General features: G+C 38.7%; 1 protein-coding gene across 3 annotated transcripts; it reads left to right on the top strand.

Moving 5' to 3' along the window:
- Positions 1-6,606: 6,606 nt before the first annotated feature.
- LOC133896794 (serine/threonine-protein phosphatase 2A 65 kDa regulatory subunit A beta isoform) lies at positions 6,607-14,930 on the top strand. Of its 3 annotated transcripts, XM_062337430.1 has the most exons (14): positions 6,607-6,783; positions 7,403-7,490; positions 7,980-8,396; positions 9,150-9,396; positions 10,720-10,832; positions 11,040-11,119; positions 11,275-11,416; positions 11,498-11,578; positions 12,066-12,170; positions 12,325-12,507; positions 13,230-13,322; positions 14,204-14,343; positions 14,416-14,482; positions 14,577-14,930. In XM_062337430.1, exons 3-14 carry the CDS (start codon positions 8,004-8,006, stop codon positions 14,694-14,696), a joined length of 1,764 nt encoding a protein of 587 aa, XP_062193414.1. In that variant the 5' UTR covers positions 6,607-6,783; positions 7,403-7,490; positions 7,980-8,003; the 3' UTR covers positions 14,697-14,930. The 3 variants fall into 3 exon arrangements, with proteins under 3 accessions (XP_062193414.1, XP_062193415.1, XP_062193413.1); XM_062337431.1 differs by lacking the exon at positions 7,403-7,490 and having other exon boundaries at positions 14,589-14,930; XM_062337429.1 differs by lacking the exon at positions 7,403-7,490 and having other exon boundaries at positions 6,608-6,783.
- The last annotated feature ends 2,393 nt before the right edge of the window (positions 14,931-17,323 follow it).

The following is a 17,323-nucleotide window of genomic DNA, read 5'->3' as shown; positions in this document are numbered from 1 at the left end:
TTTCACTTCATCTTGTACGCCAAGTATTTCAAATCCCCCTAGCCAACTTGAGGACTTAAAGTCTTTTTTGGAACCCAAACAGATCAGGGCCCTTCATATTGGTGATGACTTTCTTGGCACCAAAATGAGTTGGTTCTACCTCCGATCCTTTTGGCCGACCATGTGTGCAACTATTTTACCATTATTCTTCTTCTTGAGCTTGTAATGTTGTTGCTCTTAGTCTTGATATTGTAATTGGGTTTGGTGCAGATGCTGGAAGTCATGTTTGATAGGTTCATTGTCTTCTTCTTCTCTTTGGTCTCATTCTTGATTTGCTTGCATTTGAAGGATTTGTGATATTCTTGATGACATTTGAAGCATGTCACGGTGGATCCCTCCACAAGCTTGTTCACCATGTTGTTACGGTTATCTTGAGAATGTTGAACATGATTCTTACCCTTCAATCTTACTAAGTCCTTCTTGAGCTTCTCCACTTCTTACTTGAGCTCATCATTTTCTTGTGTAATGAGATTATTACATGATTCTACATCAATATTCTTAACATATATCTCATTGCAAGGGGGTGAGCTAGATAGATCAATCAAATTATTATAAGAAGTGGAAGCACCTATATTAAGATTGAAATTAAAGAAAGAGCTAGATTGCTTCAAGGGGGTCTTAGGTTGATATTCAATACTCTCTAAGTTTTGCCTTAAGCTATTCATGCTCCTTGTTTAGTGATTCAAATTTACTCAATAATTTTTTATAATTAGAAACAAAGGTAGAATAAATGTCATTATGTCCATTGAATTTTTAAGTTCTTTAGCTTATTTCTTTAAAGCCCTTTATTGCTCATTGATCAATTTAAGAAGGTGAATCCTCATCAGATTTATCATTTATATCACTTTCCATACTTATGGCACTTATGTGATGATGACCTTGAGGAGGAGCTTCTATTTAAGGAGTGAATGGTAATACTTTCATCACTTGAGCTTGAATCTTCCTATACTTGCAAATATTTTGCTCTTCTCCTTGTATCCATCTTGTTCTTGGTCTTCTTCCCCTTCTTGACATTATTAATTATATTGACCAAGTATTTAATGGAGATTGGATGATCGATCTTGGCATTGATTCTTTTGATGTCCTTCTCCAACCTTGAGATGAGCTTGGTGATCTTGGGGTTCATGTCTTAATTACTTGAGGTGTTTTGCTCATCTTCTTCATTGTTCTCTTCATCTTTATCACCATTATCTTCGATTAAACTTGACTCTTACTCTTGTCTCATCATCTTCTATTTCATGTGTGAGCAAGGAGCTTGCTTGCTTGTGAAGACAAGATTCTTAGCGTTGGATGAGGAATAACCTTTAACCCTCATGTTCATAGTCATTTCATAGGCAGTGATCTTGCTAAGTACTTAGCTTGAAGTCATCTTGCTAATGTCATTGTTGTCGTAGATGATGGAAACAATTAACTTGTGCATTGAAAGAAGAACTTGAATTATCATTCTCACAACTTGATCATCTCCAACTGACATTAAATGTAGCACATGGATCTCATTAACTAGAATATTCAAACGTGATTACATGTCATTAGCACTTTTATGGATAAATTGTTTAATGCTATTGAGCTTAGATACTAGCACATGATATTTCTTATTGCACATATACTTTGTGCCTTCCTGTATTTCAATAAAGTTAGTCCAGATATCATGTGTATTGATGAGTAAATATACTCGATTGAATGCATCAGTGGATAGAGAAGATAAAAGGATACTATTCACCAAGGCATCAAATTATCTCTCCTTGTTTGTGGGATGTTCCTTCATCCCCTTCTCAGTGACTCTCCAAATATTTAAACCTTTGGCTTGAAGAAAATAAGTCATTAGAATTTTCCACTGGGGAAGTGAGTGTTGTCAAAATGTGAAGCACTACCAAAATCCATCCCTACCTTAGACATCATAACTCCCTAGGTGGTGAAGCCTAACTAATCAAAAAGAGATGTGATTAACCAATCAAAAGTGATAGGTGTGCTGGTCCCGATCTTTCAATGAGAGGGGTAGATTTCTATTTAGGTGGAGTAGACTTCAGCGATCTGACTACAACAGTTTAGGAACGTTGCGCCTTAGCGATCGATACACCAACTCCAGAAGTTGTTCGTGATCTTTCGGAGCACGATCAACCTAACCACGAGGGTATTTGTTTCTACAAGCAATCGAAGAATGAACAAGAACAAGATGGACAAGCAACTTAATTGCGAATATAGATGAAAAGCACAATCTGAAAACAAAAGTGGTGGGGTTCCAAAAATAAGTAATCAAGCAGTCTAGCCGACACACGCGTTTACAAGGAGAAATAGCAAAAGCTAGATCTATTCTATCAAAACCCCAAACCCTAGAAGAGGGTGCAGCTGTCTATTTATGAGATAGAAGAGGAGAGGTTTCGACCAACACAACAGGAAGCCGAAATGGACTCTAACATAAGGCTCAAGTTTGATTCGAAATGGAAAACAAACACGACTCTCTTTGACTATTCTAGACAGCTAAGGAGGAATTTTGAGATGAGGTCGGATCCATCTGAACGTAGATGAAATTATATTTTCATCAAGTACTCATGGGCCTCGAGAATCCTTCGTAATCAACAGTTATAGCCTTAATTAGTTGCAACAGTCAAAAAGGTCGAATCCAAATTGAACTTGCCTCCACTTATATACTTGGACTTGTGTGGTTTTTCTCCCTGGTTCCTAAGGACAATAAAATCATCACAATAGTTAAATAGTAATCCATTATTGTAAGCATTTATAGGCAGCCATAGGAACAAGTTCACCTGATGATTAAGTTGGCATGCTCCTGCTCGCGTTATTGGTCCTTCTACCACCTGTTCGGCGTGCTGTGTAGTAAGAGGAATGTGTGTATCCGTGAAAAGTATTTCCTCATAAAAAACCTAGTCGTGGTCTCAAATGTCACTTGAATTGGCATATCCTTATGAAAGGTGTGAGTCATAGCTCTAATACTAATTGAAAAAGATCGGTGATATCCTAAGAGAGGAAGGTGAATTAGGACATATAAATCTAATCGGCTCTAAAAACTTCACAAGATAAACCTATATTAATTTTTATCTAAATATGCTCTAAGTTCATCTAGTGTGCCTACTCTACCATTCAAAAAGTTTTATACCCTATAGCCAATCCTAGCAAACTACTCTAGAAGGTAAATAAGCAAAGGTAGATTGTAAGTATGTAAATGCGGAAATATAAAGAAGGTAGAGAGAGCAAACTCAGCATAAAGAATTTTTATCCCGTAGTATCGATGGTATAAATACTACCTCTAGTCCACGTTGGAGCAGCCACCTAGGCTATTGCCTCTAGTTGACACCCGATCATGACAATTGAGCCACCTAGGCTTCAAGTAAGTAGAGTCATCAAGCCATAAAGGCAAGGCTCACCATAAGCCTTTTTTTTCCGATTACTTGCCATTGTCTTCACTTTGGAGCTTGAGCCACCAAGGCAAGGGTCTCCACGTCAATATACAAACATCTTACCGCCACTCCACACCAACTCGGAGGGTCAACAAAAGCTACTAAGGCTCATGGTGCCTGTGAGTCACCAAGATTCTAAGACGCCAACGTACCACTTGGTACAAAGTATGATCACTTCTGGATCCCTTCTCTAGGCATCAATACCTATCAACAACTCTCTCTAGGCCTAATATCACTAATCACTCCATAATCTTGTGCTAATTGCCTTCGATGATCACTTTTAGCATTTTGGTGGCTTGGATGTATTCTCAAGTGTGTGTAAGTTTCTCTGGACTCCAGCATAATCAAATGATCGAGTAGAGGTGTATTTATAGCCTCAACCTCTCGAACTAGCTGTTACCCCAATAGTCACATTTTTCGTGAACGTAGGATGTTCTGGCTTGCACCACTTCCAGACATCAGACCATCCTGTGTGTATCCTTTACTCACAGCCTACCATTACCAGCTGTCACTAGACATTAACTAGCTGTTGCAGCTTTGTTAATAATACAATGATTCCTCTGATGCATGTGTCGGACCATCTAGCATGTATATCCCATTCTTCCATTGAACCGAAGAAAATCCCTTTGGACATTGCTCTGGCAAAGCCTCCGGTGTATACGTCGGTCCATTCGGTGTGCATAAATCCAAATCTTTCTCTAAGAAACACTCTAGCGTGTTTAATACTTCATCGTCGGACCATCCAGTGTGTACAACTTCAAATTCCCACTTTTGACAAAACACTTCAGTGTGTCTAAGCCCTTCTGCGGCGGGCCATACGACGTGTACATTTTCCTATGACTTATTCAATTCATTCCAATCTTTATCCTGGCTTTAGTTGGCTCTTCATGTGTTGCATCCATGAGACCTAGTAAGACATATACTTGATAAACATGTTAGTCACATTGATTACGTTGTCATTAATCACCAAAATCATATACATGCCTAAAAGGACTATGTTTGCTACAAGGTGATTCATAATTAATCCCTAGATACTTGTAGATTAGTTGAGACAGTCAATTCTCACCGGAACGTGATTAGTAGTTTGATTTGCTTATAGTAGCAGTTGTTTGAGATGAAGATGTGACATCCGAAGTAATTCATCCTTTCATTTTAATTGTGCGAAGTCTAATTAGTATGGGAGGTCTAATTTGACCTTGAGGTGGAGGTGTCATATCAGTTCATGCTATATGAGTATTTTTGTTTAGCATGCTTTTGAAGTAATGCCATATATGCGATGTTTTCGGGCATAGGAATTGTGCTTTTGAACTATATGTGTTGTTGATGCGTTTTGGTTCTAAAAATATACTTGTGCAGGTGGTAGTACTTCCGACCATTCCTAAGCTAGGTTCTTTCACTGCCTTCGGTAAAATGTAAGTAACTTAGTGGTGTGATTCAATTCTATGTTTATATTAATATCTTACTTCTTTTATGAATAGATTAAAGTATTTGCCTTTTTAATTTATTCAAATCATGGATGATATTGCATTTGACGAATTAAATCTATTCTATTTTAATGATTTGATTTCTATCGTTGGCGTCATGAATTAGTAGTGGTGTTATTCATCATGAGGAGTCATCAAAAGAAAAAAAAGAATTGATGTCAATTCACATGTATACATATGCACTTATGCATTTCATATGGAGCTAAAGGCCGGTCACTGCTATCGCGCTGTAACTCGTACTAGTACATAGAGTTACATAAGAGGCTAATATCGTCCAACACAAAACTCTCAAATGAAGTTGCGTCATGACATTTATACATTTATATAATGTTTGAAAAATATAGAACCATGAAGAATTGCCATGACATATTTGGAGATTGTGTTGGCACATTATATCGTGTGGAAGAATACCATTTTAATTCCTATATCTTGATCTATCCTTGTGAGTAAATTATCAGTTTTAAAATTATTCTTTTAACTAGGTGAGATATATTTATATTCATAGCTGTTACTTGCTGAGGTTATCTCACACCCGATAATATGCTTTAGGCTATTTGACGTGCATGATAGGTCTAAGATTTTGTAGCTACACGCACTACTTCATCACAATGTCAATAACCCGAATCACGCCGTGAAACTCAATTTTTCTTGTACAACACTTGTGTTAAGTTTTTGTCCAAGAAGAAGAACCAATGTTGTGTATGCTGTAAGAGACATGATTTGGTTGCATTGTGAGGAGTTTTATATACTGTTTATATCTTATTATGTTTTACCTGTGATTATATTGTGAGTTATACCTCAATTACAGAGAAGATGCTGTACAATTTTTGAATTTTTTGCTGATTTATGCTTTAGTCGTAGTGTGGGCATTATAGTAGTCCCAGATACTGGCGATGTCAGGGTTATCAATGGAGCGTCGATTATTGGAGAGCGGCGGTCACAAGGAATTAACACAAAGTGTCGTAAGATGCTCAAATTTGACTATGAAGGGGTTTGGGGTTGGGTCTATGTGGTTGGGGAAGCTGAGCCACATGCGTGAGCTTACTGGGAGAGGGAGAGAAGAGCGAGCTAGAAGAGGGAGAGAGGAGAGGGCTCGGTTCAGCAAATCTGTATGAGAGCGTGCTGGAAGAGGGAGATAGGAGCTCGACTTCCTCGTGGCCAAAGGAGAGAAATGATGAGGGGGGAGAGAGGGGAGCGGCCAGGAGATAATGAGGTTTTTTTAGAGCTTCAATTTTGATTCTTGCAAATTATGTAGAATTCACTAATATTCTTGATAAAATCTAGTATTTTAAAAGGTTAATTCTAGTCCTATGTTGTATGATGGAATTTCAAGTTTCTTCATATGGATTCTTTTCTTTTTTCCTACAAATTCATACGATTAAATCTTAACGGGCATTTTTTCCTACAAATTCATACGATTAAATTGTCAAATGCACCATTATCCACTTGACAAATAAATTGGCTAATTGTACCGTCATCATCTTTTTTAAGAAACCATTATCCTCTTGACAAGAAAAAATTAGCTAATTGCACCGTCATCATCTTTTTTTAAGAAAACGGAATCTAATCAGCCAGCTAAACAATTTGAGACGTGATTCTGATTTTGAGAAACGTTTTCAGAGAAACTGAAGTGATTTTTTTTTTGGAAGAATGTACCATACATTCTCTTGTACACCGGCACCCCGCGCTCCACCTCCCTCTTCCATCCCCACGTCCCATTCTACAACCCCGTAACACCTCACCTTTCTCAGCGGCGATACCTCGGGCGGTCCTCCCCCTCTGCCCCCTCTCCGGCCGCCCCTGCCGGTGCAGCATCCGCCGCGGAAGCCCGATCTGATCCCCGCTATGTGAGATCCGCCGCTCCTCTCCCCCTCCCCCACCGCTAGATCTGCGGCCTTAGCAATAACCCCCCCCCCCCCGCTCCCGCCCCGATCGCCGCGGCGGGGCGCTACAGCTCCTTGATCCCTCCGCTGGCGCTGGGGAACGTGGGCTCGAGCTGCCTGCGCGCGGTTTCGGGTGGTTTCCCCATCAGATCTGCGTCGTTTCGGTAGGTTTGCGCAGGTTTTGACGCGATTGGGGGATTTTAGGCGGCTCATGTGGGGTTGGGATTTGGTTCCCTAGTGGGTGGAATGCGGTGTAGGTTTTGGTGGCGGGATATATTCTGTAGGTTGTTGTTCGGATCGTTGCTCGTCGTGTGTTGTAGGTGGTAGTATGGGTCTCTCTCAGTTTTGTGTGCATCTGTTTTTCTTCTCGTTATGATGAAATTTACTCTTTTATTCCGGAGCCGCAAATACTCAATTGTGGAGTTGAATAATGTGGTTACTGGAATCGGATTTCAGAAAAAAATTGGATTCACAAAATTATATGATACGTTCGAGTGATGTAAAAAAGGGATCACAGAAGTTGAAAGCCATAAAAAGTTTGCTACCGGGTTTGTCTGCTGCTGACATCGACGCTTGGTTCCAGATCTGTTCATGCCAAAAGTATATTTTTTTTCCTGGAGCATTTGCCCGTGACTCAATTCCTCAGAATGTTGAAACTCCAAAGGATGAAGGTTCTTTCCCCTGAACCATGTATAGACAATTTATGGCATACTTTAATGACATTTGCAGAGTCAGCAAATAATTATTGCTAGGCAAGCAATTATCTTTTGTGTTTGGCTTGACTGAAGCATATATAGCCTTGCTCTCTTAAATTATGGGCATAACGTTTGACCCTTTAAAATTCTTGTGGTATGGAACATGGATCGGTTTCCTCTTGCATGGGAATCATGTCTATCACAATAACATGCATGCTGTTCATGCAAGTCGAACCACAGGGATTTATTTTGTAAATTTTTGATACTTCTAATCTTTGATAATCTGATTATGTGTCAGAGATCTGATTGTTGTATTTTTTTTATTCAAACTCCACTAAGCCTTCCTCACTTGGTCTTGTCATTAGTACAACAAATGTTTTGTTACAGTGCCTCCTTTTTGGTTTTTGAAGAACAATGTACAGTCCAAATGGCTGCATTGCCCTAATGTTCTCTCTTCTCATACAGTTTTAGGAATCCTGTATAAACCTGATGGCCATGATGGATGAGCCTCTGTATCCAATCGCTGTTCTGATTGATGAGCTGAAGAACGAAGATATTCAATTGCGTCTGAATTCCATCAGAAGACTTTCCACAATTGCACGGGCACTTGGGGAAGAAAGAACCAGGAAGGAGCTAATTCCTTTTCTCAGTGAAAACAATGACGATGAAGACGAGGTGCTTCTTGCAATGGCTGAGGAATTAGGTGTGTTCATTCCGTATGTTGGGGGTGTAGAACATGCTCATGTTTTACTTCCACCATTGGAGACATTGTGTACGGTGGAGGAAACTTGTGTCCGCGACAAGGCAGTCGAATCTCTGTGCCGTATTGGGGCACAGATGAAAGAAAGTGACATCGTCGATTGGTTCATTCCAGTTGTAAAGGTAAGGGGTTCATAAATAGCAAAAGTACTCTGTTTATTGTTGTTCTAAAGGGTGCAAAGTCTGAGAAGTACACTACCAATGTTACTGGATTAAGTCTTTGTGGTTGTACTTGCTGGCTTAAGCCATGAACATTACATTTCTTGGTAAGGTATATTATTATCATGGTACATAAGCTATTTATTGAGTTTCCTTATTTTACCAGCCATGGCTAGCATACTGCTTAAGTTTAGCTTTTGTGTTTCCCACTCCATGTTCTTTAAAAAGTCTAATATCTCTTATGTTGATAGGCTTCAACAATTTTGTTCAGCCAATTAATTGCTGAATCTAGCACCCTTTTTCTGCATGCCTTCAGCCCTTATCTTTATTATATGAAACATGGATATATATGCTCAGTTATGCGTTATTAACTGATAGTTCCTGATAGTGTAGCTTCCCAATTGTTTGAACTTTAAAGGTCAAATTATATGAGAACTACCTATATGCAAAACATTGCTTATGATGTATTGTCATATGAGTATAGCATTGCCAGCTGCTACCATGGCACACACACTGCCATACCATTTGTTTTTATGCTCATTTTTTATTTGATCTATTATTTCAGCATATTTTCGTTCTAATATGATTTACCGATTTATTTATGTGAACCTTCACAGTTATTATCGTAATAATTTATTAATGTTAATTTATGATTTTGCATATTATGTTCTGCTAGAATCTTTATGTCCATTAAAGTATCATGCTTTGTCTTTTCAGAGGCTAGCAGCTGGTGAGTGGTTTACCGCTCGGGTATCTTCCTGTGGCCTATTCCACATAGCCTATCCAAGTGCACCTGACCAATTGAAAACAGAATTAAGGACTATCTATGGCCAGTTATGTCAGGATGACATGCCTATGGTCAGAAGAGCAGCTGCATCAAACCTTGGAAAGTTTGCAGCCACAGTTGAACAGAGTCATCTGAAGACAGAAATAATGTCAATATTTGATGACTTGACCCAAGATGGTACTTTTTTACACATGTTTTGAGTTTTGACATTATTTTGTGTTACTTGATACTTCTTTGCATTGGTAATGGGATAGTTGCAGTTGTTAACTATGTAGTAGCCAGTCCAAAAGGGAATTCAATGCACTTTAATCTGAAACCATGTGTCGTCTTCCTTAATTTGTTTTCTAATGAGGACCTTATTTTGTTGTTGAAATGATCTCTTGAACTGTTAACTTGAATTATCAATTGGTGTTCTATGTGAAGTGACTGCTTAAAGTATTCAGCACCCATGCATCTGAACTTTAGATTCTGCTGAGCAGAACTGTTATTTTGGATAGTTAACAAGGTTTCAATTGTAGTAGCTGTGGAATACAGTTGCCATCGTCGGCCCTGTCATTCTATTTGTGTGAACTGTGCTAACATGGATTCTGAAATAATATATGGTGCTTTTTTTGCTAAATTATAAATGGAGTACTTTTATGTACTGAATAGAACACTTCTTAGATAAACGCAGGCATCAAGATTTATTTTATGTTTGAACTAACATTTTATGTTAGATAAACGCAGTCATCTTTTTAGTTGGATCCTGTGGGTTTCATCTCTAGCCTACCCCAACTTGCTTGGGACAAAGGCTTTGTTGTTGTTGTTGAACTAACATTGTGTGGTTATTTTACGACTGTTGGTTGCCACTTTACATGTTTGTATCAAGTTGATAATTTTGATGTCCAAGATTAGATTGGTATATATGTCTCATTTCTTATTTCTTTACTACCATCTGCTGCATATGACCTTTTCCCAGCTATGATCACACTTACTAGCTTGACGTATTTCTTCGCACTCAATGAGTAGTGTTTTGTAATTTATGTGGTGGCATATGTTTTAGATCCTTCAATTTGCTCTATCATTGTTAGCATTTGTCATACATTAGTGTTGGATTCCTGCGACAGCATAATGATTCACCATCTTCCTTTTTCACTCTGCTTGGAGATGAACTGTTTGTATTTATTCATTGGTCTCTTCATAAGGTTGCTTATGCTTATGTGATCATCCCTGGGGCCTGAAACTCAAAATTAACCCTGCTTTGTAACAGCTTGAAATTTACTGTGAACATGCCACTGTTTCTTTTATGCTTGAAAAATACTGATATGTAATTTTAATACTCAGAAGAACTTTTATGCTTGAATATATACAAAGTCAAAATTACTCTGAAAGGCACCAAAGCAAACCTAAAATGTACTTCTATTGTGGAACAATGTATCAGGATTGAATCAATTGAGTTAGTGGTGTCATAGCACATTTCGGACATCATTGGCACTATTGTTAAATTGTTTTTACTTGCAGATCAAGATTCAGTGCGTTTGTTGGCTGTTGAAGGTTGTGCTGCTCTTGGAAAATTGTTGGAGCCGCTAGATTGTGTAGTACATATTCTCCCAGTCATTGTGAATTTCTCCCAGGTACATTACTCCCATATTTGCACACATGCATTTTGGAAGACATTGCACGTCATTTATTTACCTAGTCTGATATGTTATTGGAAGGCATTTTTGTAATTGCTAAAGGTTGATGATTACTCAGAATTGCTTCTTAATTTGTATTGTTGCAGTCAGATGCATCATCACCGATGTGCTACTTGCTTATACTCTCTTTGTTTACTTTTATAGGATAAATCCTGGCGTGTTCGTTATATGGTTGCCAATCAATTGTATGAGCTCTGTGAGGCTGTTGGCCCTGAGCCTACAAGGTATTATTTGCCCTCCTTACTCAGTTGTAAGATAGCTGAACTTATCATATTTCTACAGGGTATTTGAAATAAGTATACCAAATTATTCTGTATTATGTAAATACATAACATTTTCACCCAATGGATTAATTGTATATCGCTATTTTTGGTAATAGAGCTGACTTGGTGCCTGCATATGTTCGTCTCCTTCGTGATAATGAGGCTGAAGTGCGGATAGCAGCTGCTGGAAAAGTCACTAAATTCTGTCGTATATTAAATCCACAGATTGCAATCCAACATATTCTTCCATGTGTTAAGGTGTGGGCAAATGAGTTACTGAACATCATTTTCGGCGTTTGTTTTTTTTCCGGGCAAACTAACTCTCAATTGCATTTACAGGAATTGTCATCGGATTCGTCCCAGCATGTTCGTTCAGCTTTGGCTTCAGTCATTATGGGAATGGCTCCTGTCTTGGGAAAGGTGTGATCAGTGATGCAAGCATATGTTTCTAGAATATGCCTTAAGACACATTTTACTAGTAACTGTACACATGCAAATATGCAATGCACATGTTTTTAGGTGAGGTGATGGTACTTAGGTGCCACATTAGTAATATTACTGTCATTGTTTAGGTGAAGGCGATGCTGATTAGTATTAACATAATCTGTTGATTTTTTTTATGAACATACAATAGCGCTACTTACAGAGTGGTTTTGTTTGTCTTTTCATAATTTAATTGGCAAAGGTCTAAGCGCTAATTAACTAACTAATATATATTTTGACATGATCTGCTGGTTAACACAGCACATAATTGTATTTCCCTTTACTCTTCTACGGCTATTGAACCATTCTATTTATTTTATATTTTGTGGTACTGCAATTCTTTTTGGCAATAGCTCCCAATCTTGAAATATTTACTGTTGGTACTTCATGAAAGCTGGCGAGGTTAATTTCTTGTTTTCTTCAGGATGCTACCATTGAGCAACTTCTTCCTATTTTTCTATCTTTGCTTAAGGATGAATTCCCTGATGTTCGACTCAACATAATCAGCAAACTTGATCAAGTTAATCAGGTCAGTGCCATTTTTCATTGCTGGAGTTGATTTGCTTTGCTTTTCCATTCTGGAGTTCTACATAAGCTGTTTTTTTACTAGCTATCATGTCGAGTTCCTTGCATTGCTCTTGTCAAAATTCTGATGATTGCTGAATTTTGTTGCGATCTTTCAGGTTATTGGAATTGACTTGCTATCGCAATCACTGCTACCAGCCATTGTAGAACTCGCAGAGGATAGGCACTGGAGAGTCCGGCTTGCAATAATTGAGTACATCCCGTTGTTGGCGAGTCAGTTAGGTGTTGGATTTTTTGATGACAAGCTGGGGGCCCTCTGCATGCAATGGTTGGAAGATAAGGTTAGTGGCTCTGGTTGGCAGTGGCTCCTCTGTTATGGGCAAACAGTAAAGGCTGCATTAAATGTGCACTAAAATTTATTGTAAGTTTGTAACTATACTCAATGAATGGACCTCAATGTGTCAAAATCCAAACACATGAAGCTTACGATTGAGAAGTCTTAATACCTCTTTGGATTCAAATCAGACAAATGATGCAGCTTTAGGGAATGTTGCGGATGCTACATTATCTATACCAAAATGCACAAAAGTGAATAGACTACCTTTTCCAGTTGCAGCATCATTAGAGCTAATAAAGGCACATCTACATTGCATGCATGTCTAAATTTTCTTAAGTTTATGTGTATCTGCATCACTTGCAAAGTTTTGCATAAAGTTTTGCATTTTCTTTGCATTGTAGAGATCTGGCTCAAACCAACAATTGGGTGACATTTTTTACTCTGTTTTGAAGCCTGGATGGCTGAGATACTAATAGGCACAGATGCTTTCATTCCCAAATAATCCTCTGAATGATTCCTATATGCTACCATCCAAATCTGATCAAATATTGGAATATGCCTTTTACTGTTTTGAGGTTAGGTCCATGTATAAATAGTTGTCAAAAAATCATGTGGTTGGTCTTAGGATTACTTGGTGCATTTGTGGATAAAAAGGCATCGTTTGTCTGTTGAGTAAGTGATATTTGTTCCAGGTAGGTCATTAATTAATCGAAATTTAAATTTCAGGTTTTCTCCATCAGAGATGCTGCAGCTAACAACTTGAAGCGCCTTGCAGAGGAGTTTGGTCCAGAGTGGGCAATGCAGCATATAATTCCTCAGGTTCTTTTTCTACTATTGGAACACTAGACTTTTGCATGTTTTAATCCATCCACTACAACTGTGCAGACTTTGATGGCTAAAAAACATAGCAGTTTTGTTTGTTGAGTTGAGAAAGTTAATTATTATTTTTGTTCCAACTATGTTAGTTTTGGAGATTGTAGGCTAGAGAAATGTGCTTTCTGTTTCTGGATCAATGAAGAAACATACTTTATTCTTTTATGGCCTGTTGAAAAATGCTGAAGCAAACTGGAGTTGATTTACAAATGTTTCATACTTCTATGTAAATGTAAACGCTAATTAGTTTTGATCATTGTGGAAAATACTTGATGAAATGAAGTCATCGTCTCAGAAACAAGTCTCCATCCTTCCAAATTTTATATTGTTTCATATTATACCGGAATCCAGCCATGATTAGCTGACATTTGGGGAATAAGTGCTACATACAAATTCTTGCTGTGGATGTCATAGTATTTCTGCAAATTTTTTTAAGAAATATTATTTTATTGGAAAATTGCAAAAATAATAGTAAAATTCCCAAAATTGCAAGAATAGGTACCTGTTGGCACTCGGAGTACCGATAAAGGACCTGTCGATACTCCGTATGTTGACAGCCTACGTGGCAGTGGACTTGGGGGCCTGTCGGCACGCTGGCAGTGTGTCCGGAGACCTGTTGGCATTCCGCGTGCCTACAGGTTCTATGTTCTGCAGACGATATGAAAAACTCATAACTTTTTCATATGATCTCGTATAGAGATGATTTTTATATGAAAATTGTAGCTATTGATGAGATTTACAACTTTGTAGTTGAATATTTTTTTCATTTGAATACGTTTAGATGAAAAGTGAGCTAGTCTTGAGAGCTCACTTGTTTCATTTTCCAGGTGCTGGAGAAGATAAACAATCCGCACTACCTGTATCGCATGACGATTCTGCAAGCAATCTCATTGTTGGCCCCTGTCATGGGTGCTGAAGTCACTTGTCAAAAGCTGCTTCCAGTCGTCATAAATTCCTCAAAGGACAGGTGAATATGACAAGAACATTCTGAGAAAAAATATCATCTGTTTGTCTCGCTAACATGGGTCTAAATTTTCAGGGTTCCTAACATCAAGTTCAATGTTGCAAAAGTATTGCGGTCGCTTATACCAATCCTCGATCAATCTGTGAGTAATATAGTTATTTCGCATTATCCTAATTTTAAAGTGCTATGTTTGAGGTTCTTGTTATTGGGGAATATCATCAATGCTTACTCTGCAGGTTGTGGAGAAGACCGTGAAACCCTGCCTCGTTGAGCTCAGCGAGGACCCTGATGTGGATGTAAGATTCTACGCAAACCAGGCACTGCAGGCATGCGATCAAATGATGGTATCGAGCTAACGAGTTTCTGTTCAGTATTTAGACCTTGATTTTTCGTAGTCCAATTTTGGAGTACCCTGTATTTTGGCCTTTAGATTGAAGATGAGTTCTTTCTAGCCTCAGTAACAGATCAACACTGCCATGTTGATAAATGGACGGTTCTGATCCCTTGTTCGTTGTGTTATTAATGTTGTAATTGAGCAAGACGGGACACATCACTATGTGTGTTTACAAGGTAGATTGGACTTTCGTTTCTGATTTGGGTTTGATGTTCCTAGTGTGGATTCTTGTTTTGGCTTGCACTTGCGAGTTTACCTTAGGCAGAACTTGTATGGCTTACATCACTTGTTACATGTCTTGCCACTGCATGATTTGTTTCAGGATGTACGAGCGGTCTTGGTGTACTCCTTAGTGAAAAAACATTGCAAATATAAAGCTTGTCTGGTTCGTCATTGTTCCTTGGGTTGTAATCACCGGAGAGGCTTAGAAAAAAAAATTCCGGGCTCGGAGCAAGTAGAGGAGTCGGCACCAGGCACCAACTGAATAAAGAATTTGTCCGGCCCCGCATGTTAGTTTTTTGTGGGGTGAACTAGTGTTCTCGTTTCAGTTTGGGTCCTTCCAGTGTTGGGTCCCACTTCCGTTGTAGAATTAAAAAAAACTAAAAAATACTTACAACTAGGCAATAAATGAACTGCACCTCAAAGGGCTACAAACTACAAACTAACTTTCAAAATACTTCAGGCAAAAAATATGTTATGATGACGTGCAGTAAATTAAGATATGAGTTCGCCAACAAAATGGAGATGTAAATGTTGGTGTACATAGGCCTTGAATAATGTTAATGGTATACATATAATAGGATAATTAAACTCTTGGTGTACATAAGCCTTCTATAATGTCAATGGTATTAGAAAAAATACAACACATGTTATAGATACTTTTGTACTAAGACATTAGTAATGTTAATAATGGAGGTGGCACTTCATTGTAAAATCGGCTGCACTCATGAATAAAGTGGATTCAATTTTCTCTTCAAATATTATGTGCGACAACAATCGTGATATCTACGATATGACTGTGCTATCTTGTATCTTTGTTGTCTAACCCAGAGGGGCTGACATCTGCTTGCAAGGTACTCAAATATGCAGATGCATGCATATGTGTCGGCACAATTTTTTGTGCAACACCTATAATATTGATCTTTTTTGGTGCAGACTTCCGTGTGCGTATAACAAATCACCCAAAAGATCAAACAATACAAAAACCTGTAGCAACAGTAAAGGTTGCTGGCTTCACGTGGCTGTGATGATTGCGGGTACAGGAACAGCCGAGCGGATGGCTTGCCGGCGCACAATCGATTCGCAGTCGCGAGCACAGGAATTTCTCGGAACTGCCGTACGACCACGCGCAGTCGCGAGCACAGACGATGGTTGCTGAATAGTCGCGGGCGACGGATGCACAGCAGGAGGACGCGCGGATCGACGCAAGGCAGCAGGCCTCTCGCGTTAACACGGATAAAATTTTACGAGATCTAATATCACGTGTAGATCTTTACAAGGTCTTCATAGCTTTCTCTTATTGAATGATGTAGATGTAGATTTAATGAGTTTTTTTTAATTAGGTCTTGTAAAATTTGTTTTTGGCGACCATGACTATATCGTGTGGTAGTAGGCGTATGGATTGAAACAGAGACAAGAATCCCCGTGGCCGCGTGCTATTGATCAGAACAGCTGCTTCCATTCTACACGGCGGCATTTCTATTTCACGTGGTTTTTTCCATAACAGTTGTTGTCTCATGCATACTCCTTTGAAACGATACGTCTACTGATTTTTTGGGAGTTTGGTTCTGTGTGCGAGCAGGGTTCCGCCAACCAAGTTGCTACTGGCGTCGAATAGGGCCCTGGTGGCTTGTTGCTCAGGATTTTGATTTGGTGCGCGAGTTGAGTTAGGTTGGGTGTGACTGTTTGTTGGTTGCGTCGTGTATTGTGGGTGTCGTTGTATTGTTCGGGGTCATTTTCGCTGGCTTTTTCTATAGGTTCACCTCTACATCCTCACTTTTCATGAGGCTTTTCATTCAGTTTGGCTCTTTTCGGCAAAAATTTGGTCCAATGTGCGCTCTTTCGAAGTGACATGTTACCGATTTGTGTGACAAAGAGGTGCGGCGTGGGAGCAGAGCTCCGCAGACCGAGTTGTGAAGGTGACAGTTATTTGGTTGGTTAGCGCACGAGTTGAGTTGAGTTAATTCTGTCTGTTGTTTGGTTTGTGCTTTTGGTGTAAGCATCGCTTATGAAGTTGATATTGTATTGTCGTTTCAGATTGTCTGTCGATTTTCTTTTTAAACTTTTTCAAATCTGGTTTACCTTATAAATTGATTCAATTCTCTTCTTCTTAAAAAAAAAATTGACAATGCTCTTACCGTTCTTTTGAGAAAAAAATTCTAGATGAAAAAGAAGGAAAAAAGAAAAAGGACAATTATGATGAATTGGCTTGTGCATAAATCGATCATCGATTGAAATTATATAAGGAATTGGTTTGCGCCTACTCGTATCCAAACTGGTTGCAAATCGTATCCGAATCTGTCTCCAAAAATTAAAGGCTGCCATATCGGTTTAGCTAGCTAAATTTTTCTATCAACAAATACCCCTTTA

Source organism: Phragmites australis, chromosome 17 (assembly GCF_958298935.1).
Source record: "Phragmites australis chromosome 17, lpPhrAust1.1, whole genome shotgun sequence".
NCBI classification, from domain to species: domain Eukaryota; kingdom Viridiplantae; phylum Streptophyta; class Magnoliopsida; order Poales; family Poaceae; genus Phragmites; species Phragmites australis.
Note: the sequence above shows the minus strand (reverse complement) of the source record. Positions and strands in the feature narration are given on the sequence as shown.

Bases quoted from the DNA above. Each gene is read 5' to 3' on its own strand.
- LOC133896794 (XM_062337430.1), top strand. From the start codon at position 8,004: ATGGCCATGATGGATGAGCCTCTGTATCCAATCGCTGTTCTGATTGAT. The intron at 9,397-10,719 runs GTACTTTTTTAC...TTTTACTTGCAG, and splicing joins TGATGACTTGACCCAAGATG to ATCAAGATTCAGTGCGTTTG. The intron at 12,171-12,324 runs GTCAGTGCCATT...GCGATCTTTCAG, and splicing joins AACTTGATCAAGTTAATCAG to GTTATTGGAATTGACTTGCT.